Raw genomic sequence first — 26,173 nt, 5'->3', positions numbered from 1 at the left:
CTAATATTTCTCTGTGTGTGTGCCATGTCTTCTTTATATGTTCATCTATCAATCAGTGGACACTTAGATTGCTTCCATTACTTGGCTATTGTAATTAATGCTGCAGAAATGTTTACATTGTATCTAGCTATTCACTTATTTTATGGAATTTGAGAATTTTGCATAGTCTTTTTTACTTTTCTAGGTCTAGTATTACTTGTGAAAGGAAATTTTTACTTAGAAAACACTTAAAATGTTCAATATTAAGATAAACACCAATTATGTATTTAAAAAATAACTGTCTTTTATTGCAGCCGTTTCTCCCTTTGTCTGATAGTGGTGTTATATATGATTCTGATGAAAGCATTCATAGTGATGAAGAAGAAGATGATGCTTTTTTTTCAGGATACACAAATACAGGAGCACCAAGATCCAAATTCTTATAGGTAAATAAGGATTCTCTCTCTCTCTCTCTCTCTCTCTCTCTCTCTCTCTCTGGTAAAAAAAAAAAAAATCCTGATGTTAGTAATTTTAAGTAATAGTATGAATTTATACAAGAACTGACTTCTATTTTCAGGTTAGTAATTCTGTACCTTTGAGGTAAATTTCTAGACAGTAGAATCTTTCATATCTGGTTTCAAAGAATAGCTTACATGTAGAGGAGAAACACATTTTTAGTGAGAGAAAATACATAACTTATTTGATGTGCTTTTAGAACTTATATATATTCATTGATATGCTATTAGATTCCATGTGACTGTGTGGTAAATCTTTTTCTATTAGGTAATTTTCAGATCTTCTAAGTATGATATATTGTTATATATTTTCTATTTACAGAGCCTACAAAGGTTTAAGTTTTAGAAAAAAAACAGCTTTTTTCTGGGTTGGATATTGGGTTAAACAATTGATAGGAATCATTATTATGCTTCTCTCCTGATGTTATTTTCAGTGAAGGAGAATTTGTTTGTTTATTTCCTTTGAACAGCTGGGCTCTTCTACATTTGACAATGGTTAAGCTAGTACTTCACAATGTCAAGAATTTCTTTCCCATTGCTGGATTAGAATTCTCTGGTAAGTAAGTAATGTACTTAAATACAGTAAGTAAGCATCAAGTTTCTCTTCATAAAAATCTATACAAAAGAGCATTTGGTACTAAAAATGGGAGATTTTTAGAAAGATTTTATTTATTTGAGAGAGAGAGAGCATGAGCAGTGGGGAGGAGCAGAAGGAGAGGAAGAAGCTGAGCAGGGAGGCTCAATCCAGTGTGATCATGACCTGAGACAAAGGCATATTCCTAACCGACTGAACCACCCAGGCACCCCAAAAATTATAGATACTATGTATTGTGTGTATTTTGTATACAAATTGTGTATGCTTGTATATTTTGGGCTCTGGTCTATGGTTTTAATTCATGCAAGCCAAGAATCATTGTTTACCCACAGGGTTCAAAGAGCAGGAAATCAGACTAGAGAAGCAACACATTTTTCTCAGAGAGCTGGCTTTCTGTTTGTTAAAAGCACTAAGAATCCAATATGTATATAAGATTAACATTTTCAGATTTATTTGTATTTTTAGAGGTTTGGGCTCTAAAAATTCAGATTTTTAAAATATGTGGATGGTGATCAGCATTTTTTTTTTTAATCAAAGCAAGATGACATTTTCTATTGCCTTTTAGAGTTGCCTGTGACATCACCATTAGGTATTGCTGTGATTAAAAACTTGGAGAACTGGGAACAGATTTTGCAAGAGAAAATGGATCAGTTTGAAGGTCCACCCCCTAACTATATCAATACCTACCCAACTGACCTTTCAGTAGGAGCTGGACCAGCTATTCTTCGAAATAAAGCAATGCTAGAACCTGAAAATACTCCATTCAAGTAAGGATGCTTATAATACTCATGAGAGTGTAACCTGGTTTAATTTTTCTGGAGGATAGTTTGGCAAAATATGCCCATATCATGCTTATATATAAAAACACTCACAACTTTGAACCTGCAATTCTGTTTCTAGCAGTATATGTTAAGGAAAACAAATCTGGATAGAAAACATTTTTCCCAGTATTACCTATAGTTCGGTAGATGTTACTTTTATAATCAGAAAAAGCAAATATTGTATTTTTGCCATTATTTTAAGAACACATACAGAAATATTTTGGAATAATAATCTACATATGCAAACAAGGTGCTGCTGATGTTTTGGCAGTAGTTTATCAGTAAACACAGTGGGTTTTTTTTTCACATTAAGGTTTTTTTTATTAATGTTTTGATTTTCTACCTGCCCCCTACCTGTCCTTTGGATTAGCAGCATGCTTTTTGTGAGGCACCTGTCCCATAACGAAAAGTATTGCTGATAAACTTGGAAGAACAAGGCTTTTTAGCTTTGTCGGGCTATTAAAAAATGAAATCTGTGACTTTATATTCATTGGTGATATTATGTAACCAACAGAACCAATTCTACAGTATGATTTAAAAGGAGAATAATAACTTTTTTTTACTTTCAACCTGTTCATTCAGAGAACCTGTAATTAGAGAATTAATTGCTAGATGAAGGAATGATTTTTAAAATAACTAAAAATTAAAAGAAAGATAAATTATAAAATTTTGTTGAGCTTGATGATGCAACTTATTTGCAATAGATAATGGATTTTTTTTTAAAGTTTTGCAAGCATATTTTCTACAGAGTAAAATAGGATATGTTAATTTTTTCTAATAGATCCCGGGATTCTTCCGCACTTCCAGTCAAACGGCTGTGGCATTTCCTTGTTAAACAAGAAGTCCTTCAAGAGACATTTATTAGATATATTTTCACAAAGAAAAGAAAACAGAGTGAGGTATTTGAAAAAAATTTTCTGTTGTAGTTTTTGTTTAGTTTTAACATTTTTAATGAAGTCAGTGCTTGATTTACTTTTTGCTTGGAGTAAAAGCAAGCATACATTGCTTGCTTTTCATTACATTGTGGGTAAATAGTTTGCCAGACTACAATGAATTTCTTTTCTAAGACTAAATCTCATAATTTTCATTTTATAACAATGAAAGCAACATAGGTCTCTTGGTGAATCATGTATAACCAAGTGAAAATTGGTACTTCCTTTGCAGTACTTGGCCATTGGGCTTTTACAATTAATAAATCCTGTGATGGATGATTTGGGTAATTTAATATATAAATGAGCATACTCTATATTATGATTCTATGAATATCATTTAATTAGAAATCTAACATAGCCCATTAAAAGCCTCTTATTTATTTAACAATTAAAAATGAACAGGATAAACTTTAGAAGCAGGAAATTCAGGATAATTTTGTGAAAGAATAAACTACAGAAATACCAGTATGATATGAAGTTTGCTCTTACAAAGTGAGGCAGAGTTCTGCATTGCACAGTGATTTTTAAGCTAAATATAAATTAGGAATGTAATGCCATACAGGGTTCAACAAGAATCAGGAATTTGGGCGACTGGTACTTTAGAACTTAAAGTTATCTCTTCCTTATAAAATGAGTGGTGCACAGTTCTGTTATATGAGCATATCAGTCCATTTGACTGCTTAATGAGGTAATGGGCATTTTGGAGAGTGTTCAGAATAGAGTATCAGATGACGTTAAAGATTTGGCAAACAAAATCTATGAGAGAAGAGCAATGAATTATATTTCACTTAGAAAAGTGAAAACTGAGAGGGACACTTTACATGGCTCAGTTTTCCAAGGTAAAATATAGAACTGCATCTCCATTTTCCCCATACCTGGGGTAGCAGGACCTACCCAACTCATTCTCTTCATTAGTCACCCACACCTAGATGGTAATTGTGGTCAGCATTTTGAATAGTCATTTATTTTCTGTATGGATTTAAGGTTATGTACCTAAATGAAGTAGGGGAAATGAGCTGTGGGGATTCTTTTGAGTCTTAGAGAAGCCTTTTGGATAACAAGATCCAGATGGTATTGAAATCATTGGTGTGTAGGGTTTGTCAGGGAAATCACAGAGCCAAATTCTTCGCCTCTTTTATTCAGTCCACTGTTACAGTATTTCCTATATGATGCTGGGTACAAATTCTGTAAAATAGGATCTAGAAATCTAAGAAATAGATTTAACATAAAAGATATGTTATTTCCAGAAAGCCAATATACTGAAGGATCTATTTTTTTGAGTGTTTAGTTCTTCAAATTATTAAATATAATGACTCATTGAAAATATACTTTAATTATTCATAAGGTTTGTAGCAGTGATTTGGTTGGATTGTCAGAGCTTTGGAATACAGTGGGAAGCCAGGGGTCTAGACTGCTGGGACCCTCAGTCTTGTTCTTCAGGATCAGACCTGTCCTTTCAGGTTTCTGTCTTCTTTAAGCTTCTCCCTCTTTCTGCCTCTTAATCTCTGTGTTCTTGGGATCAGCAGTCCACGCTGTGTGTTCTCTTCAAGTTTTCTACCAGCAGAGGGTCTCTATGAAGAGGGAGATGGGATACAGATAAATTGAACATTTCTTAAAATGCTGTGTAAGCATTGGTTGGCTCCACAGTTGGGAGGTAGATGGTAAGAGTTTGGACGGGAGGAAGAATTTTTATCATAGACCCTTTTGTATCTTTTCAATTTCAAATTATTGAAAGGAATTACTGTCTTGTCCAGTGTTATCCAATTGAACTTTCTGTGATAATGGAAATTTCTATCTGTTCTATACAATATAGTAGTTAGCAGCCATATATAGTGAGCACTTGAAATGTGGCTAGTGTGACTTGACTTTAATTTAAATGTAAATGGTCATATATGGTCAGTGGCTATTGTACTGAACAGCACAGATCTGCTAAAAATTTGCTTTCATTAAGGAAAAAAATTGAAAAAATGTTAAAGCTGTTAAGACAAAATAAAAACTGGTCACTAAGCTCAGAAATATGGAACATTTATCAAAACTATCTAGTAAGAGTGGTTTATTTTTTTAAATTGTTAAATAGGATTTTGGTACTCATTAATTTGATAAATTCAGTGAATTGACAAACTAATCCTAAAAGTTCTAAAATGTTGCCTTATTTTAAAAAATTACTTAGAAAATTAACCTGCAAAAAAAAAGAAAGAAAATTAATCTGCGAAATGCTGATATTTTAGATATATTCATCAGAAGATACTTTTACTCATACAGTATATTAAAGAAGAATATTCTGTAAGACAATTTTTTGTGAAATCAATAAATATTGCAAACTCAACTACTTGATTAAAGGCAAACAGGTTCTTCAGCAGTTTGGCTTTTGCTGATTGGGCCTTGCACACATTTACTTTTTTGTCATTGTCCATTGCAGCAGCCCTTAGATTGCTGAAGGCATGCAAAGAGAATTTGGCCCTTTTGACTAAAAGTGAAGCAGCCACTTCTATAAAGGTATTAGGAGGAGTGTGTTGCTCTGATCAAACCTTCACAGGTTTCCACAGCAGAGCAGAACTGTTATTTCTGATTGTAGCCATCCTTCATCAACCAAGAGCAAGATCTTTATGTGATTTCTTTCCTGTGCCCCATTTAATTAAACATGTCTTTACTTACAAGGAGAAAAATTCGATTATAGTAAATAACTGATGGGAATTCTAATCCCTGACTCCTCCTTCGTGGATATATTTCTTATGAGTATGAGTGAATGATTATGATTACTTTGAATCTGTGTTCAGAAATAGTTTTAATTTGTACTTGAAATAGCCTGTAGGATAGGGATTTATATTTATGTAGTATAGAATGCAACTTCTCATTCAGGTAGGTTTTATTTTAGAGATTGTAGCTTAAGATAGTATTTTACGTTACATAACTGGTATGCAAATAACTCATTTCTATTTTGAAACACAGCCTTTTATATATGTAGTAGTCACATTAATTTTAATTTTGCTTGTTTTGCTTTGTGTTGTGTTCATCTGATGACATCGTGTTTTACTCAGTTTTTCTTTCTTGATTTTGTGCTTTAAAAAGGAAAGTTTACAAATTCATTTTACCATCTTTAAGTTATGGATTGACCATTTTAGTTTGAAATTTTTCATTCTCTTTGTAATTTCATTTCACGCATGTGTTTTGTATTTGTGACGGTGTGGTGTTATTTAGTCTGTAGAAGAACATGTGGAACAGGTCAAACAAAACTACGTAGCAGAAGATTACCGCAGCAAGGTAGTGTTCCATGCTCTTGTATTTAGCTCATTCTCAATGTTCAAGGAGCTAACCTTCATCTCTAGTACTAACCATGTTGGCTAATCAGAGTACTCATTGCTCCCATACACGTCAGTGGCATAGGTTAGGAAATATACCACTGTTTCCGACTTGTTCTTCCTAAGCATTGGTGCTTCTCTTTCCTTCTTCCTGTTCCATCTTCACATGTTCACCTTGCCAGTCTGTTCTCAAACATGGTTGTTTTATCTTTCCTCCTTGATTCTGCATCTTCTTTCCTTCCTGTCACCTTTGACCCTAAGCCAGTGCACCTTCTCATCAGTCTCTTTTATCCTTTTCTAACTGTTCTTTACAGCTTTTACTTATTCCTATCTTAATATCCTATTTTTAAAATGTTTAATTTCTCATATGACTCCTTTGACTTACCCTCTTTCTCCTCCACTCTTTGCCTCTTGATGTATTCACATTCTTACTGCAGTATCTGCATGCTTTTGGAAGAGATGCGAGCGGTATATTGCTGTTACAAATACTAATGAAAAGTATGCTAGCTATCTCTCATCACGATGGAAATCTTTATAATCGGGGTAATAACAGGGCATCAGAGAATTTAAGCTAATTCCAAAGCTAATTCTCAACATACTAAAATTCCTTTCTTCTTCCTGCTGCTATTACATTTTCTTCGTACCCTTCTTTTAATTTTTGTGGAATATGTGTGTGTGTCACATGTTGCTGTATGACAACTGAAACTGCCAATAAACATTTTGTAGGTTGAAGCTGATCTGGGCTATCCAGGTGGAAAAGCGAAAATCATTCATAAGGAATCGGATATGATCATGGCATTTTCCATTAATAAGGTAAAATTAAAATCATTATAAAGATTGTACTTTTTTTTTTAAGTGAAATTGCTTTAATTATTGACTGCTCTACAGGCGAACTGTAATGAAATTGTCTTGGCTTCAACACATGATGTACAAGAACTCGATGTTACTTCTCTTTTGGCCTGTCAGTCATACATATGGATTGGAGAAGAGTATGACAGGGAATCCAAAAGGTTAGTCTGTCTTGTGTAGTCCATTTAAAATGAGGCTTTCTTAAAAAAGAACCCCTTGGGGATCCCTGGGTGGCACAGCGGTTTAGTGCCTGCCTTTGGCCCAGGGCGCGATCCTGGAGACCCGGGATCGAATCCCACATCAGGCTCCCGGGGCATGGAGCCTGCTTCTCCCTCTGCCTGTGTCTCTGCCTCTCTCTCTCTCTCTCTGTGACTATCATAAATAAATAAAAATTAAAAAAAAAAAAAGAACCCCTTAAATCATTATGCATATGATTTGAATTATCTTGAAAAGTATATATGTCTCTTCCTTTATTTAGGTAGGAGACAAACATATAATTTGTTTAGCTGCCAATAAAAGGCTCTTCTTACATCAATTAACAAATTACCCATACTTCTTCCATCAGACATGGAAGTATTCATAGTTTTGGAGTCAGAATAATCATGAACACCAAAGCCTAATGCCAGTAATTACAACATTGACATTTAAGCTCAAAGAAATGTCAGGAATTACATACTATTCAGTAAATTTGGCTGATTTGGCTGATTTAGTTATCCCAATCAGATAACTAAAGTAAATAGCAGAATCCAACAACATATTAATTAGACTGATAAGTCACATTTACTGAGTAATTATCACTTTTTTCCTTGATTATTACCTGATAAACATACCTTTTTTACAGATAAAAATGTAGACAACTCTGCTTTTCATTTTTTAAAAATTTTTATTTATTTATGATAGTCATCACAGAGAGAGAGAGAGAGAGAGAGAGGCAGAGACATAGGCAGAGGGAGAAGCAGGCTCCATGAAGGGAGCCCGACATGGGATTCGATCCCCAGTCTCCAGGATCACGCCCTGGGCCAAAGGCAGGCGCCAAACCGCTGCGCCACCCAGGGATCCCCAACTCTGCTTTTCAGTAAAGCTGTGGGTACTGCACCAACAGTATCTCGCAATACTTTCCTATTTTGGGGTTCCTCTTCCATATCTGTCTTCCCTCTTGCTTTTATCCAGATTCTTGGACATTTTATGTGCTTGAGAATGGTGCATCGTAGCCTCTCACCTTGTTTTGTTAGGTTTTCTGTTTTGTTAGCATATAATATTACTAGGTTTCAGTTTCCTGCTTCAGAATTGATGTAACCATGTAATATGATACAATCCATCATAAAATTTGCTTTAACATTTTTATGTGATGATTACTAATACTTGAAATCTTAAAACTCAGATTTCTTTAAAATGTATGAATTTGATGCATGGGATACCTGTATTTGAAGAGACCTTATAATCTTTTCCCATACATGATAAAAAGAATGCTTGTGTTAAATCCTTGAAAACAAACATTTGTTCCAGCCTGTACAGCAGTAAAATTGCCCCTGAAGAACATTAGATCTATACATTTTGTCTTAAGAGAAAAAAGTGAACTAGTACTAAAATTTAAAATTGCCTTTGAATAGAAACTACAGCTAAGTTTTTCTTATGGATATTTTTTCATTCTCTATAAGTAAAGACTGTTCTATTGGGTACATAAGCAGTCCTGTAATTGGAATTTGTGTTTAAGAGAAAATGGAACTTTCACAGTAACACACGAATATTTTTCACAGTTCAGATGATATTGATTATCGTGGTTCCACTACAACTCTTTATCAACCCAGTGCAACATCCTATTCAGCAAGTCAGGTGCATCCACCTTCATCTCTGCCATGGCTGGGCAGTGGACAGACTAGCACTGGAGCTAGTGTGGTATGTTTTTTTTTTTTTTACTATTAGGTATGGTTTCTGGATATGGACTCAAAAATAAGTTGAAATCACTTTGACTTAGGAATGATCCTAAAGATCAGGGGCAGTGACTCGTTATAACCCCATCATAATAATAGCTAAGATAGCGTGACTGTGTCAGGTGCATGCTTTCCCTCACAACAACCCTAGGTGGTAGGTGCTTTTATTATCTCCCATTATCATTTTATTTTATAGATGAGCAAACTGAGAGGCACCAAGTGGTAAAGCAGAGAAAGAGGAGTTGTGTCTACTACAGGTGTTTGAAAAATGTATCTATAATGTTGTTGTTAGTCACTGTAGCTGAAGGGGTCCCACTGTCATGTTCTGAAGACTCTAGAGATACTCCTGATTGTCCTCAGGGAGGGCACTTGGAGGAGAGTTCCCTTTGTCACTCGGTGAAGCTGCTTGGTATCTGCCCAGTCCATAGAGGCCAGGGCTATGCCAGTAAGTGACTGGTTCTGCAGCCTGTTTGGACAGATGTCAAATGTGAAGTGGTTCCAAAAACCTACAACAGGGCATGTGTGAGTAATAATCGAATTGTAAGAGCATAAAGATTATGAGAATTGGAGTTGGCCTGAAGTGTATTATTATCTATTCTATGATGCACAAAATGAATTTTTTATCTTCTTTTATAGCTTATGAAAAGGAATCTACATAACGTTAAGAGAATGACGTCCCACCCGGTCCATCAGTACTGTAGGTGTTCTATTTATGATCCAAGGCATTGTATAGGCCTCTGTCGTTTTGAAGTTCATTTATAGAATGGGAAATATTGGAACTCCTGTAGCTTTTTCATATATTGTGCTTTTCCTTTTGTGTTTCAGATCTTACAGGTGCTCAGGATGGTAGTGTACGAATGTTTGAATGGACACGACCTCAGCAACTTGTCTGTTTCCGCCAAGCTGGCAACGCAAGAGTTACCAGGTTATATTTTAATTCACAAGGCAACAAGGTTGGTTCTTGAGACTTACTGCTTAATTCATGTGAAAAATATATTTATGAGTATATGGTTAGTAACACTACATCTAAAAACCAATTCAGTGATCTGGATTTATGCTGGGCAGGCAGTTTATTGGTGTCTGCTTAAATACACCCTTGGCTCCCAATAAAGCACAGCTCTTCAAAATTCTGTATGGCTCAATCATCCACTTAAAGATATTAAATACTATGAAGGTAAAGAACTCTTTCTGTTGAGTGTGTTGGTGGTACCTATAAGCACAGTCAAGCACCTGAGAGAAACCTTCCAGTTTCTTACTAAATTATCTTAGAGATGTTTGGAGGAAAATGAAATGGGTACAGAAAAACACTTAAAAGGTTGCAGGATATTTATAGGGCCTGACTTTCTTGGGAACTACAGTAATAGAAATAGGTGTTGGCAGGACGTTAAGTGATGTTTGAGTGACTCTTCATCAATGATTTTGCCTCCAATATGCTTACTAAGAAGCTGTGTTTAATATTTATGCCATTCTTATAGTGTGGTGTTGCAGATGGAGAGGGTTTTCTGAGTATCTGGCAAGTAAACCAAACTGCATCAAATCCTAAACCTTACATGGTAAGTATCACTCAGCACTCCCAGAGAACATAGAGGCTTTTTTGAAAACTCTAACTTATTGATAGATTTCTAATATAGTATCGAAAATGAATCACTATAAAATTCTAACAGGTTCTGTGTATTCTAATTTGCTCCCAAATTTTTCTTACTGGTTATAAATTAACCAATCCCAAGAGGGCATTTCATTCATTAATCCAAACCATATTGAAACATTTGGTGATGCAGACAAATATATCTTTGCTTGGTGGGGGCTCCGGTATAATAGGAAGGGTGGGAGGTAGTGCTATCTTGTGCAGAACTTCTGGCTTCATATATATTTTAATTTTCTTTTCTAGACTATATATGTTTTTAATTATGTAGATGAGACAAGATATTTCTCTTAAATTAGTACCCTGTACACTCTCATAAAGGCTTTACATAATTGGAAGTAATCTTGAATCTATCCTTTTGCCTTCACTCAGATTAATACCATGATAATTACAAACAGAATAATGTCTCTTTTAAATACCTGGACACCCCCCTGAGTCTTTGCCTCCAAATTTGTATTCATTCACCTGATCTAACAAGAAAACTCATGACTGGCTCAGTAAATCATTTCCCCTGGTGCTTGGAATATCCTTAGGAGTGGTTGTGGGCAGCCATAAGCCTGCAGATTATTTGCAGGACCTCTTTTGACCTTGATTTTATTATTGCTAAAAATCCTCACGTGGAAGGGAAGGCGAGGGCAGGAATGTGGAGGTGGTAATAAAGGGTGAATATTTGCATTAGGTTACAAAATTAATATGACTTGAGTTCTTCACATTGTAGTCTCAGACTACTAGAGGGGCATGTAGGAGTTTCCCTCCTTGGGTTATTATTGTTTATTATGATACAGGTTATTATGGAAAGTTTATTAAATGTATTTGAGATTATTAACACTGAGTTTGACTGGGCCCTTAATGTAATGAAATGGCTTGGTTAAGTTCATCCTGTTCCTTTGCTAGATAATCTAAAGAAAAGCCCTTTAATTCTATATTTTTACCAACTCTTCCAATTTTAAAATATTATTGGATATTAGCTAAATATGCAAATAATAGGTAATTTCTTTTATCACTTATTCTTTATTCTAGGTTTTTAACAACTGTTCTTACTTCATGCATATACTACTAGCAGAATTGTGTGTTTGTGCGATACTGGAATATCTTGGACTTTTAGGTAACATCATTTGTACTTTGTTTCTTGTAGAGTTGGCAGTGCCACAGTAAAGCCACAAGTGACTTTGCATTTATTACCTCTTCAAGTCTAGTTGCCACATCTGGACAGTCCAATGACAATAGGTAAGTTGACAGAAGCATAATAAGAAATAAGCACATTTTAAGCAGAAAGGTATTCTTGCTACAAAATATGGATTTTTTTTTTTTAACCTAGAAAGGTTTTTCCATCTCAGGAATATAAAAACTTTGTTGCATAATTCTTAGTAGTTTTCCTTACCAAAAAGAGAAAAGCAAATACTCCTAAGGTAGGCTTTCAATAAGCATATGTGATTATGTTAAAAGCTTTTTTTTTTTTTTTTTTCCCTTCCTGTCAGGTTCTTGAGACTCTGTAGCCATCATTGATGCTCAGTATGTTTCTTTGACCTGACACTGCTTTCATTTCATTGGCAACATATGCCATGAATAATACCTCTAATTTCCTGGCAGTGGTAACCCCTGGGGCTCAGAAGCATCCCTTCCCAGGAAATTGTGTCTCTTTCCCTCGAGTGGTAATGGAAAAGTTGAGGGGTTGGGGACGAGATGGCAGAGACATGTGGGACAATGTGAGACAGGACTGTGTGGTTCAGAAAAGATAACTCTTAGACATATCCCCAGCTTCTTCCCCTGTCCTAGTTGCTTAATAAATAAGTATAAACAAAAGAGGTAGTAGGATGCAATGAGTAAAAACCAGTAACAAAAAGCACATCATGAATCGTTGTGTTCTCTCTTTAAGAAACGTTTGCCTCTGGGACACACTGATATCACCTGGAAACAGCCTCATTCATGGTAAGTGAGTTAAGGTCTGTGATCATGATTTTAATACAATATGAAGGAATGCTTTCCTGGTTTTACTCTAACCAGTGTTTTGTTTTTTGTGTGTCGTAAATGAGTATCTGGCTATCTCGCTGAGGTAAATACCCAGCTAGCATAGAATAGTCTTTGTTTTGTGTTCCATTTAGAAAATATGGTATGGAGATTGGTGCTACTACAAGGCTTTTTAGGAATTAGTTGCAAAGTATTTGGGCTCAATAGAAAGGAAATATTTTAACCTTATAAGAACAAGAAATATGAAGAATGCCATTTAAGTATTATTAAGTATTATTCCTTTTATTCCTTTTAAGACAGTTTTCCCAATTGGTGCCTTAAAGATCCCTTTCTCACATGATACTGTTGAGAGAAGGCCCCATGTTCCAGTATATTTGGGCTAAACATAGCTAGGTGGATTCTTTTAAAGAAAGATTTTTCAGTCTTTTTTTATATGGATAGACATTTTGAAAGTATAGTTGTTTCTGTTTTATCTCTTTGCAGTTTTTAAACGTTTTATTTGAGAGAGTGAGAGCGCAAACAGAGGGAAAGGGAGAAGCACACTCCCTACTGAACAGAGAGCCCAACGTGGGGCTCCATCCTAGGGCCCCGGGGTCATAACCTGAGCCGAAGGCAGTTGCTTAACTGAGCCACTCAGGTGCCCCATGATTGCAGATTTTTTTTTCTGTGAATAATTAACAGTTCTTAAAGATTTACCACATACTGGTTTAAGGCTTTAATTATATTAAAATGCAGAGAATCCTGGGAAAGCTAACTCCTTATCTTGTAGCTGGTCATTTTCACACAACTGTAGTTGAGTTTGTTACTTACCTGACAACAACTTGCAATGAGTCTGTATGGGCAGGAACTAGGATACAGTATATTCTTGTCATGGTGGGGATTAATGTGGTGGCTGAGTGGATCACAGAGAAGCTTGGTCTCCTCTACAGGTTTTGCTTCTACAGGCTTCTTACAAGGCAGTGTAACTTAGTTTGGGCTTAACATTTAAACTCCCTGCATGTGTTTTCATATTGAGGTTACAGATAAGAACATTTTTTCTGTCCCTGCTTGGGATCTTTTTTAAATTCTTGGATCATGATTATAGAAATTGAAATGAAAAATTTGTCAGTAGTTTCTGTATTATCTAAATGTGCATTTAAACATTACCAGAATTGTCAGGATAGAAATTATTTGGGAAGACTTCTTATGTTTCCTCCTTCAGGCTTCACATGCCACGATCATGGTGCCACGGTACTCCAGTATGCGCCAAAACAGCAACTCCTCATCTCTGGAGGCAGGAAAGGCTATGTCTGCATTTTTGACATCAGGCAAAGACAACTGATTCACACCTTCCAGGCACATGACTCAGCTATTAAGGCTCTGGCTCTGGATCCCTGTGAGGAATATTTTACTACAGGTTCGGCAGAAGGTAACATAAAGGTGAGTCAGTACAGGAGGTGGCATGTGCTAAGTGTTATTTGTACATGCTGCTGTCAAGATTGGGGAGCAGCAGCCCCCCTGCAGTCCTTGAAATGAGAGTGTAAAGTGATGCTTTGCAGAGATATTGAAGGTCTCTTGACACCTTTCCTCGCTTAGTCCTGTGGAGTTCTTTCTAAACGGTAAGGGTCTGGAAAACCAGACAGTCAAGCTTATTAGGTCACTGAAAAGCTTTGAAGAAGTCTATTTTGTGTAAAGAATAAGTTAATGCATAGGATTTTTTGCAACGCTCTTTTGGCTCCTCAGACCCTCCTCTCTTTCCCACATTCTGCCCTTAGTATCATCTTTGTTTTGTACAGTTGAGGTGAGGTTTCTGGGGAAATGAGACGGTGGTATGTTTCTTCCTCTATTGCCCCAGGGCTTCCCTTGACATTAGCCATGCATTAGTTAACTTAAATATCTAACTGAATTAAGAGGGGAGTATCTGTAGTTAATATGAAACTACAAGAGAATGTGAAGAGACAGTGAAAGGTAAGAACAGTAAATGGATCACTATCCCCCGGGCCAGGGGCTGTTAGGAGAGAGGCAGTGGACTAGAAAGTTAGGCCAGTTCCAGGGCAATAGAAGTGAAGGCCATGTTTTTGCTTTTGGTCTTTTTCTTTCTCTTTTTAATGACGTACACTTGGTACTTTTACTCTTTTAAACTAGGTTTGGAGATTGACAGGCCATGGCCTGATTCATTCATTCAAAAATGAACATGCTAAGCAGTCCATCTTCAGAAACCTCGGAGCCGGAGTCATGCAGATTGACATCATCCCAGGCAACCGGATCTTCTCCTGTGGGGCAGATGGCACGCTCAAAACGAGGGTTTTGCCCAATGCTTTTAACATCCCCAACAGAATCCTTGACATTCTGTAGACTTAACGATTGGGGCTTTATTTTTATAAACATTTCAGTTTAAATACACTGTAGTAACTGATAGGCATTTCTGCTTTCCAAGCAGCTGTTCACACACTGGAAACAATACAGAGAATCTCTGTGTAGAATTTGAAACTGATCCAAGCTGAGCATTGCCCATACAGGCTGGTAGAGTGACCGTGCATGTACCTTGTTATCATGCTGACATACTTAAAAACAAAAAACCCTAGTGTTGTATGAAGGGTAGCTATTCTTTACAGCATTTAGCAAGCCTGATTCAGAGAACATTTGAGGTTAGAAATTAGCATGTTAGTAAGTTATAATGGGAAGAACCTTTATACCAAATTAAGGAAGAAAGTGTTGCTGATTCAGGTTTTTCTTCCTAGTCTTACCACTGATGGAAGCATGCCTGCAGGCTCCTGTGTTCAGTGAAGGATAGTCACAAGGTGTGAGATGCTCTAGGTCACCAGAAACACTTTCTAAGCTGTGGTGCAGCGTGAGTGACTAGTTCTCTGCTGGGAGAGGTCATTTCCATTCTTTCCTGCTGATTATTTTTCCTGTTAGTGTTTATACTGAGCTAGTACTGTACCTTGCAATTGAGTGCAAATTTAAATGCAATGTTTTCCTTACAATTTGCACACTCACATTTTTTGGACTGCTAGTTTTTCTATTTAAATATCTGCCTTCATGTTAGGAATGTAATACGTGAACATGACGTATTTGTAGTTGACCAGCATACCAGTTGAGTACTTTTTCTTTCAGGGTTAAACACCCACAAAATTTAAGGCTATGTTGAAACTACACCAATAGAGCATTTCATATCATAATTTAAATGAATGTTAGGCTTTTTGTGGCCAGTTAATAGTTGATGAGATCGGTGATATTATTTATTACCACAGCCTATTGTATAAACTATGCAGAGTTAAAATATTATTTGCTTATAAATTATTAGCCAATGTTGTCATATTTTGATGTACCTCCTTGGTTATGACCAAAAAAATGTTCTTGATATTGAAACCAATGTCTGTGTGTTTAAATGTTTACCAGCAAATTGTCTCATCATGTTAATGAGAATGTTTAATGCCTGTGTGGTAAATAGTAAAATATAATGGCATAAAAGTACCTTTCTCTGAAGGCGATGTGATGTTTGGGCTGTGAAATACTTATGTAAAAGAAAAATAAATGTTATTTGTTAGAGTTTTACCTTAGTTTGGTCTGGTGTTCTTTGATAGTATTTTTAACTACTTATTTTAAATTTGAATAAATATTTAACTGTTAAAAGAATTAAGCTGCTAGGCCGTTCATTTATTCACAGATCCTGAGTACTTCCTGTAGCAGAAGCCACTCTAGGCAACAGGATGCAGTGGTGAGCCAGACAGCAGGCACTCAGCATTGAGGCTTAGTTGGGGAGGAACTAATGTGAATGGTACCTTTTCTCATTTATTGAATCAAATGCTGATTTTAGGGCTGACACTGGTGAAGGCGCTGAGCTGGGAATAGTGTTTTTAGGTGGAGTCACTGCGAGGAAAGGAGGTCTGAATGCATGGAAACACAAATTTGACAAAAATTGCAAATATAGACGTAGACTTACCACAGTTTAGTACGTAGTAACCAGTGCATGTTGCATCTCCTCCATCTTTGTACTGTTACACTGTAGTACCAGTCTGCATGAGAATAGAATTTTGAAATGAAATTCAGATTTTTACAGTAGCTGCCACCTTCTTTGAGCATTGCTTTACAGTAATCTGCCATGTGTCACAATAATTTTGTCTTAAAAAGTTCTAAATACATTTTAAAAAGTTTTAGGTTTACAAAAACAAGTGAGCCAATACTAGAATTTCTATTTTTCCCCTCCCCCTCAGTTGCACTTACTAACATTTTGCATTTGTGTGATACAATTTGTTACTGCTAGGGAACCAGTACTGATGCATTAGCTAAAGTCTGTGGATTATATTATGCTTCATCCTTTGTGCTGACACTTCAGTGGGTTTTAGCAAATATATGTATCATGTATCCATTACAGAATCATACAGAATAGTCTCTTGGCCCTGCAAGTCCCATGTTCACCTATTCATTCCTCCCCAGGTCCCCCCAACCCCTAGCACTGATCTCTCTACTGCCTTTCCCAGAATGGCCTATGGTTGGAATCCTAGATGATGCAGCCATTTCAGATGGTCTTTCACTGAGCAATATGCAGTAAAGTTCCTGGAGGCTTGTGTGTAGACATAAGTTTTCAACTCTGTTGGGTAAATACCTTAGGTGACATTTTTTGATCTTAGATTAAAACTTTTTACCTCTGTGAAAAACTGCCAAACTGTTTTCCAAAGTGACTGTACCAGTTTGTATTCCTACCAGCAGTGAGTGAATTCTGTTGAGTTGCTGAATTCTGAGCAGTCCTGTTGTTGGACATCCTCATCAGCATTTGGTAGGTGTTTGGGAATTTTAGCCCATTATCAAAGACGTACAATGGTATCTATTGTTTGAATTTGCAATTCCCTAATGATATAGGATGTTAAACATCCTTTCTTAAACATCTTTTCATCTGTGTATTTTCTTTGGTGAGCGGTCTTTTTAACTCTTTTGCGCATTTTTTAATTGGGTGGTTCTCATACTGTTGAGCCTTGTTTTCTTGTTGTTTTAAGATTTTATTTATTCATGAGAGAGACAGAGAAAGAGACAGAGACAGGCAGAGGGAGAAGCAGGCTCCCCACAGGGAGCCTGATTCAGGACTCGATCCCAGGACCCAGGGATCATGCCCTGAGCCACTCAGGTGTCCCTTATCCTGTTGAGTTTTAAGAGTTCTTCATGTATCTAGAATCCAAATTATTTTATCAGATGTTATTTAGCCAATATTTTCTTCCAGCCTGGGGCTTAGCTTTTCATTCCCTGAATGGTGTCTTCTAGAACATAAGCTTTTAATTTTAATAAATTCTAACTCATGCTTTGCTTTCATGGATTGTGCTTTTGCAATTATGTGTAAAAACCCATTTAAAAAAAAAAAAACCTAAACAATGTCACCTAGATTTTCTGCTTTGTCGTCATCTAGAATTTTACATTTTATATTTAGGTCTATGATCCATTTTTGAATTAACTGTCACTAAAGACCTGTGTCTAGATTCATTTTTCTGCTCCTGAATGTCCAATTGTCCTCACACTATTCTTTGGAAAGGCTAACTTTTCTCCACTGAATTGTCTTTGCTCCTTTGTCAAAGATTATTTGACTATATTTGTATAGATACTCTGCTGATCTATTTGTCCTTTTGCCAGAACCACACTGTCTTGATTACTGTAGCTTTGTAGTAAATCTTTCTTGAAGCATTTTCTGCACCTATTGATTAATCTGATTTTTCTTCTTTAGTCTATTGATATGACAGATTACATTAATTGGTTTTTAAATCTTGAACCAGACTTACAAAACTAGAATAAATCTCAATCATGGTTTATAATTCTTTGTATGCATTTCTGGATTCAGTTTGCGAATATTTTATTGAAGGTTTTTGCCTCTATGCAAAATAGAGAAGTTGGTCTGTAGTTTTCCTGTCTTGCAATGCCTTTAGCTGGTTTTGGTATTTAGGTTAAGACAGGACAAGTTAGGAAGTAGCTCTGCCTCCATTTTCTCAAAGATTTTAAATAGGTCTTGTTTCTTCAAATACTTGGCAAGATTTACCAATGAAACTTCTCTGAGCCTGAGGCTTTCCTTTTGGAAGGTTAGTTATTTATTTAATAGATATAAGCCTCTTAAGATACTTTTTTTTTCTTTTAGATTTTATTTATTTATTCATGAGAGACACACAGAGAGAGAGGCAGAGAGACAAGCAGAGGGAGAAGCAGGCTCCATGCTGGGAGCCTGACGTGGGACTCAATCCCAGGTCTCCAGGATCACTCCCTGGGCTGCAGGCGGCGCTAAACCGCTGAGGCATCCGGGCTGCCAAGATACTTTTCTTGTAAGGCCCTGATCTCAGGGTCTTTGGGATGAAGTCCTGCATGGGGCTCCCTGCTCGGCAGGGAGTCTTCCTATAACCTCTCTATCTGCCTCTCCCCGACCTTATTCTGTCTCTTTCAAATAAACTAAATAAAATCTTTAAAAAAAGATACTTCTAATTTTGTGAATTCTGGTAAATCATATCTTTCAAAGAATTAGTCCATTTAATTTAGATTATCAAATATGGGCATAGGTTATTAATATATATTTTCCTTTTAACATACATGGGATCAATAATGACCCCTGTCTCATTTCTTTTTTTTTTTTCCTCATTTCTAATATTAGTACTTTCATGTCTTTTATTTTCTTAGTTCACCTAGCTACAGGTTTTTTTTTTTTTTAAGATTTTTTTTTTTTAAGTAATCTACACTCAGCTGGAGGCTTGATCTCACAAACCCAAGATCAAGAGTTGCACACTTGTGGACTGGGTGGCTCAGATGTTTAGGGCCACCTTCAAGCCCGGGGCATGATCCTGGAGACCTGGGAATAAATAAATAAAATCTTTAAAAAAAAAAAAAAAAAAAAAAAACCTAAGCTACTTTCAAGTAACCTTATACCACATCATAGGTAGTACAGGTACCTTATGACACAGTATTCCCAATTGCTCCCTCCCATTACTATAACATTGCTGTCATTTCTTTTCCTTGTCTATAATCCCAATATATTGCCACTGTTATACTTTGAACAGTTATCTATTAGATCAATTATGAATATGGAAAATAAAAGTTTCATTTTACCTTCACATTTCTTTAATGCTCTTTCATTCTTGATATAGATCTGTTTCTGACTCATAATTTTCGATCTCTCTGAAGAACTTCTTTTAACATTTCTTGGAAGACAGGCCTACTGGCAAAAGAGTCCCAGTTTTTACTGATCTGAGAAAGTCTTTTCTTCACTTTGGAAGGGATAACTTTACTGGATATAGAATTCTAAGTTGGTATTTCCACCCTCCCCCACCCAATACTTTAAATATTTCACTCCACTCTTCCTTCCTCTCATGGTTTCTGAAAAGAAGTAGGACAAAATTCTTATTCTTGTTCCTCTACTTACCTTAATATGTTGGTGGGCTTCTGGTGGTAAAACCCACAAGTGTGGGGTCCCTTAAGACTTTGCTCCAGGAGTCTTTAACCCTTAAGCTGGTCCACACTCAGCCTCCAGGAATTACTTTTTAAGTCTTCCTACCAGTAACTGGCTCTGGCAGCTTCTACTTGAAGTAGGTGGTCATTCACTGTATTTGCAGGTCTCTTCAGTTTTTAGAGTGGCAGTTTCCCCTGTGCTTTCACATCCTCTAATGGATCTAAGAAAATGTGTTGATTTTTATATTTTGTGCTTTTCTTCTTGAGATATGGACAGGAATGATGACTTCCAAGCTCTATTTATTCAGGCTGAAACTGGAAGTTCTACTTAAGTGTTTTTATAAGCATTATCAACTGTGTCTGTAACTAAAATTTTATTGTGCCAGGATATAGTTTATAAAAAGGTACATTTGTATGAGTCAATGTTATATACCTAGAATACTTATATATTTGGGTTCCACTGGAAGTTTTAGAGGAGATTGGGATGCAATTATGATGGTATTTTCTCCAGGGAAATGATTATTTATGGATTACTGACTGTACACACTAGCCCTGGGCTAAGCTACTTACATAGATTATCTCACTTCCAAAACAAGCCTATGAGAGGTTGTATCTATTGTTAGAGATAATGCATTTTTAAGATCCCTATTTTCAAATGAAAAATTGTTGAGACTTAGAGAATTACTATAACTCAGTTGTACAGGGATTCTAAATTAGTTTGACTCCAGAGTTCACACTCCCTTAATCCTACATTATATTATAAACATTCCCCACAGATGTGGAAGTCTTCTCCACAGATTCCTGAAGCCCCTGACAGAAATCTATGCTAGATATCTAATGCTAGGCTACTAGATCTTTGAACTCCATGGGAGATTATTTAACATAAGCTATATAGACACAAAAGCTTAGGACCCAAAGCAGACAAAAACAAAACAAAAACCTTTGACTTGCTTCCTACTCAAAACTCAAATCTGAGTCTTGGTTCCTGTGTTGCTCCAAAGTAAAGGAGAATATACACAATGATGAGAAGAGCTGGAGGGAAAAAGCTTGTGAGATTTTTATTACCCCAATCCCTAAGAAAAACTGACCCCCGCTTCCTCCTCAGGGTAGGAGATTTCAAGCCTAAATGCTCTGAGAGAGAGATTTAAAAGGAGGTAGAGAACTTCCTACTGTCAAAGCAGTAAGAAGCTCTAGATTTACCTGCTTACTTGAAACAAAAAAATTATATAAAACAAGATATGGGACATCAGGCAGTGAAGGACAGGGATCCCACAGAGGTAAGCATTATTACTGTCCCAACTTACTACCTGAAGAAAATTTCTAAGCCACAAGCAAGGAAGGAAAGCCAGCAAAGCTTGATGGTCTCTCCAAGTTACCAAATAGAACTGGGCATCTGGGGGAGCACAAGATAGAGTGGACTGAGAAGGCTACGAGAGAGGTCTGCAGAAGTGCCTCTTCATGTGTTCAGCTGAACATGAATCAGTGCATCTGTAGGAGGAAACTACTGGTGGTCAGGAAAAGGAAACCTCATAATTCATAGGGTGTTAGGTACTAATAAGAGTTTTGCTGCATTAATGGGACAAAAATCAGCGAAAGACTAAACACTGCAGTAGTGTCACCTAAGAAGCCTAAAAAGGAAAGAATTAAGCTATTTCCAAGTTAATTGCAGCTCAAAATATAGTTCCAGAATCTTTACAGAAATACAAAAAGAACCAGTAAGGTAAAATTCATAATGTTTGACATTTAATAAAAATTACCAAGCATGAAAAGAAGTAGGCTATGAGCCTACTGAGGAGAAAATTCAATCCATCAAAAAATAGTCCAGAAATAACACAGGTGATAGTAAAGGATATTAAAATAGTTATTATAAGTGTATACTATATGTTCAGAAGCTTTAGACTGGAGAGAATAAAGCATTAAAAAATCAAAACTTCTAGAAATGAACTACAGACTACAATATCTGAGATGAAAAATACACTGGATGGGATTCACAGATTACACACTGCAGAAGAAAACATTACTAAATGTGAAAATAGAACAATAGAAACTCCCCAAAGAAACAAACATTAGAAGAAAGTAAACAGCCTCAGTGAGTTGAAGAAAAACCATTAAAAGCCCAATATATGCATCCTGGGGTTCCTACATAGGAGTAAAAAATATATAATTAAAGAAATAAAGGCTTACAACCTAAGGGAAGATGGTGGAGAAGGAGGACCCAAAGCTCACTTCATCCCATGGATACAGCTATGTAACGTTCACATCAGTGTAAATAATCCAGAACATGACCTGAAGACTCGCAAAACAAACTCCACAACTAAAAGTAGAGAGGAGACCACATCAAAGAAGGTAGGAAGGGCAAAGATGCTGTTTGGAAGTGAAACAGACCATGGCCATTCGTGGTCTGGAGAGAACTGGTGGAGCACAGAAGGCTGATAAACAGCCTATCACACTAGAAGACAGATCCCCATTACACTTAGCTCTGAAGGCAACAGGGGCCAATTCTTAAGTTCTTAATAACCCATGGGACTTAAAGCCTGGAATTTTAAAACTCAGGCTTGGCTTTGGGCTCTGGGTGAGTCCCCGCATTTAAAGGGACAACACAATAAACAGCCAGTGAAAATCCAACATGGACACAGCAGATTGAAAAAGGCGTAGAGCAGAAGGGAGGGAGAGTGACTTACTCATCTCAGAGTGTGGTTCCAAGAGGCAGGGAGCACAAGGAGACTCCTCCAGGAACAAAGGAGCTGGCATGCACCATTTCCCTGCCCTACCCCCTCAGCACAGACACACGGTCACCTACAGAAACCACGACACTCACTGCCTAACTTGCTTACACCAAGCCCCACCTCCCTGCCCCACACTTTGGTCTCATTTTCCAATATGGCACACACCTTATTAATATACAACCCACCCAGCCAGGGGCCAAACATAGCCTACAACAGGCAAAGAGCTTCTGCTGAGCCACCCAGAGATCCCCAGGAGCTGGTTTTTTTTAAAAGGATCAACAAAATAGCTAAATGTTTAACCAGACTCATTAAAAAAAAAAAAAAAAAAAAAAGAAGAGAAGGAAAGAAAGAAAGAAAACCTGAACAAAACCAGAAATGGTGGTAAAAAAAAAAAAAAAAAAAAAAAAAAAAAACCACAGAAATAAAAAGAACTATAAGAGAATGTTATGAGCATTTATATGCCAGCAAATTAGACAACCTGGAAGAAATGAATAAATTCCTAGTAACATATAACCTACCAGAACTGAAGCAGGATGAAACAGAAAATTTGAACAGACTGATTACCAACAGTGAAGTTGAATTGGTAATCAAAAAACTCCCAAACAAAAGTTGAGGACCGATGTCCTCATAGGTGAATTCTATCAAACATTTAAAAGACAGTTAAAACCTATTTTTCTCAAACTATTCCAAAAAATACAAGAGGAAGGAAAGCTTTCAAATTCATTCTGTGAGGCCAGCATCATGCTGATGCCAAAATCCGATAAAGGACACTACAAATAAAGAGAACTACAGGCCAATATCTCTGAAGAATGCAGATCCAAAAATCTTTGAGAAAATATTAGCAAATGGAATCTAACAATATATTAAAACAATGATTCACCATGATAAAATGGGTTTTATTCCTAGGATGTAAGGGGGGTTCAATATTCACAAATCAATGTGATACATGACGTCAAAAAGAGAATGGACAGAAACCTTGTGACCACTTCAGTATATGCAAAAAAAGCATTTGATAAAGTGTAACATCCACTCATGATGAAAACCCTAACAAAGTAGGTTTAGAGGAAACATAGTAAAGCCCATATATGAAAAACTCATAGGTAACAACAATGGTAAAAAACTGAGATTTCCCTCTAAAATTGGGAACAAAACAAGGATGTCCACTCTCACCTCTTTTATTCAACATAATACAGAAAGTCCTAGCCATGGTAATCAGACAACAAAAAGAAATGAAAAGTGTCTAAATCAGCAAGGAGGAAGTAAAAATTTTACTCTTTGTAGATGACATGATACTATAGATAGAGAACTCTAAAGACTCTACCAAAAAAAAAAATCAGTAGAACTGATATATGAATTTAATAAGGTCATAGAATACAAAATCAGTATACAGTAATCTGTTGCAGTCCTATAACTAATATTGAAGTAGCAAAAAGAGAAATCAAGAAAATAATCCCATTTACAACTGCATCAATAATAATAGAATCCTTAGGAATAAACTTAACCAAGGAGCTTAGAGACCTGTACTCTTAGCACAATAAAAAACATAAAAGAAACTGAAGGTGATGAGCACTGGGTGTTATTCTGTATGTTGGCAAATTGAACACCAATAAAAAATAAATTTATTATTAAAAAAAAAGAAACTGAAGGTGAGACAAACGGAAAGCTAGTCCATGCTCATGGATTGGGAGCACAGTATTATTAAAATGTCTACACTACCCAAAGCAATCTACACATTCAATGCAATCTCATTTAAAATAATGCCCCCGTTTTTCACAGAACTAGAACAAACAATCCTAAAATTTGTATGGAACCAGAAAAGACCCCAAATAGCCAAAGTAATCTTGAAAAAGAACAAAACAGGAGGCATCACAATCCCAGACTTCAAGATGTATTACAAAACTGTAATCATTGAGGCAGAGTAATACCGACACAAAGACAGGTAGATTGATGGAATAGGAACAGAATAAGGATCTCAGAAATAAATCCACAATAATATGGTCAATTAATCTTCAACAAAGCAGGAAACAATATCCATTGGAAAAGAGACAGTCTCTTCAACAAATGGTGCTGGAAAAACTGGACAGGGACATGCAGAAGAATGAAACTGGACCATTTCCTTATAATACACAAAATGAAACTCAAAATGGATGAAAGACCTAAATGTAACATAGGAATCCATCAAAATCCTAAGGGAGAACAGGGCAGCAACCTCTCTGACCTCAACCACAACAACTTTTACTAGATATTTCTTTAAAGGCAAGGGAAACAAAAGCAAAAATGAACTACTGGGACTTCATTGAGATCAAAAAAAGAAAAAAAAAAAGCTTCTTCACAGCAAAGGAAACAATCAACAAAATGAAAAGGCAACCTATGGAATGAGAAAAGATATTTGCAAAGGACATATTGGATAAAGGGCTAGTATACAGAATCTATAAAGAATTCATCAAAATCAACAGCCCAACAATAATCCAGTTAAGAAATGGGTAGAACATATGAACAGACATTTCTCCAAAGAAGACATACACATGGCCAACAGAGACATGAAAAAATGTTCAACATCACCCATCATCAGGGAAATGCAAACCAAAACCACAATGAGATAATCACACTGGTCAGAATGGTTAAAATTGACAACTTAGGAAACAACACATGTTGGTGAGGCACTGTAAAGGAGAACCCTCTTACACTGTTGGTTGGAATGCACACTGATGCAGCCACTCTGGAAACCAGGATGGAGGTTCCTCAAAAAGTTGAAAAAAAAAAAAAAAGTTAAAAATAGAGCTACCCTACAACCCAGCAATTTCATTACCAGGTATTTATCCAAAAGATACAAAAACACTGACTTGAAGGGACACAAGCACCTCAATATTTATAGCAGCACTGTCAATAATAGCCAAATTATGAAAAAAACCCAAATGTCCATCAACTGATGAATGGATAAAGAAGATGTGATATAGGGATGCCTGGATGGCCTAGTGGTTGAGTGTCTGCCTTTGGCTCAGGGCATGATCCCAGGGTCCTGGGATTGAGTCCCACATCAGTCCCACACTGGGCTCCCTGCATGGAGCCTGCTTCTCCCTCTGCCTATGTCTCTGCCTCTCGCTGTGTGTCTCTCATGAATAAATAAATAAATAAAATCTTAAAAAATGTATGTGATATATACATATAATGAAATATCCCACCCATCGAATAGAATGAAATCTGGCCATTTGTAGCAATGTGGATGGAACTAGAGGTTATTATGCTAAGTGAAATAAGTCAGAGAAAGACAAATATCACATAATTTCACCCATATGTGGAATGTAAGAAACAAAACAGATGAACATTGGAGAAGGGAAGGAAAATTAAAACAAGATAAAAAACAGAGAGGGAGGCAAATTGTAAGAGACTCTTAACTCTAGGAAACAAACTGAGGGTTGCTGGAGGGGAGGTGGGTAGGAAGATGGGGTAACTGGGTGATGGGCATTAAGGAGGGCTTGTGATGTAATGAGCACTAGGTATTGTATCTAAGTGATGAATCACTA

At 36.4% G+C, this 26,173-nt stretch overlaps 1 protein-coding gene and 2 long non-coding RNA genes across 5 annotated transcripts in view; 1 reads left to right on the top strand and 2 right to left on the bottom strand.

Annotated features, from left to right (window-relative positions):
* The window catches only part of DMXL2 (Dmx like 2), a 152,974-nt gene extending 136,901 nt beyond the window's left edge, over positions 1 to 16,073 (top strand). The window contains 16 exon segments of the mRNA XM_038580419.1: positions 294 to 383; positions 385 to 425; positions 965 to 1,050; positions 1,655 to 1,856; positions 2,692 to 2,809; positions 6,041 to 6,103; positions 6,868 to 6,954; positions 7,030 to 7,151; positions 8,748 to 8,886; positions 9,558 to 9,618; positions 9,747 to 9,874; positions 10,397 to 10,474; positions 11,699 to 11,790; positions 12,440 to 12,492; positions 13,733 to 13,950; positions 14,656 to 16,073. Of these exon segments, the coding sequence (XP_038436347.1) occupies positions 294 to 383; positions 385 to 425; positions 965 to 1,050; positions 1,655 to 1,856; positions 2,692 to 2,809; positions 6,041 to 6,103; positions 6,868 to 6,954; positions 7,030 to 7,151; positions 8,748 to 8,886; positions 9,558 to 9,618; positions 9,747 to 9,874; positions 10,397 to 10,474; positions 11,699 to 11,790; positions 12,440 to 12,492; positions 13,733 to 13,950; positions 14,656 to 14,865 (1,788 nt within the window). The 3' untranslated portion in view covers positions 14,866 to 16,073.
* On the bottom strand, positions 4,157 to 14,507 carry LOC102156824. Its single transcript, XR_005381660.1, has 2 exons — positions 13,678 to 14,507; positions 4,157 to 4,413 (listed from the first exon to the last, which is right to left on the bottom strand). It is a non-coding gene; the product is annotated as an uncharacterized LOC102156824 (long non-coding RNA).
* Positions 14,586 to 22,910, bottom strand: LOC102156824. 3 transcript variants are annotated; one of them, XR_005381659.1, is made up of 5 exons: positions 22,605 to 22,910; positions 19,898 to 20,144; positions 19,585 to 19,690; positions 16,457 to 16,529; positions 14,586 to 14,783 (listed from the first exon to the last, which is right to left on the bottom strand). It is a non-coding gene; the product is annotated as an uncharacterized LOC102156824 (long non-coding RNA). The 3 variants fall into 3 exon arrangements; XR_005381658.1 differs by having other exon boundaries at positions 19,585 to 19,693; positions 22,605 to 22,909; XR_005381657.1 differs by lacking the exon at positions 19,898 to 20,144 and having other exon boundaries at positions 19,585 to 19,693; positions 22,605 to 22,886.
* Between the last annotated feature and the right edge of the window lie 3,263 nt (positions 22,911 to 26,173).

The sequence above is a fragment of the Canis lupus genome, chromosome 30 (assembly GCF_011100685.1).
Source record: "Canis lupus familiaris isolate Mischka breed German Shepherd chromosome 30, alternate assembly UU_Cfam_GSD_1.0, whole genome shotgun sequence".
Taxonomy (NCBI): Eukaryota; Metazoa; Chordata; class Mammalia; order Carnivora; family Canidae; genus Canis; species Canis lupus.
The sequence above is the reverse complement of the archived record's forward strand: the minus strand, read 5'-3'. Positions and strand labels throughout refer to the sequence as shown.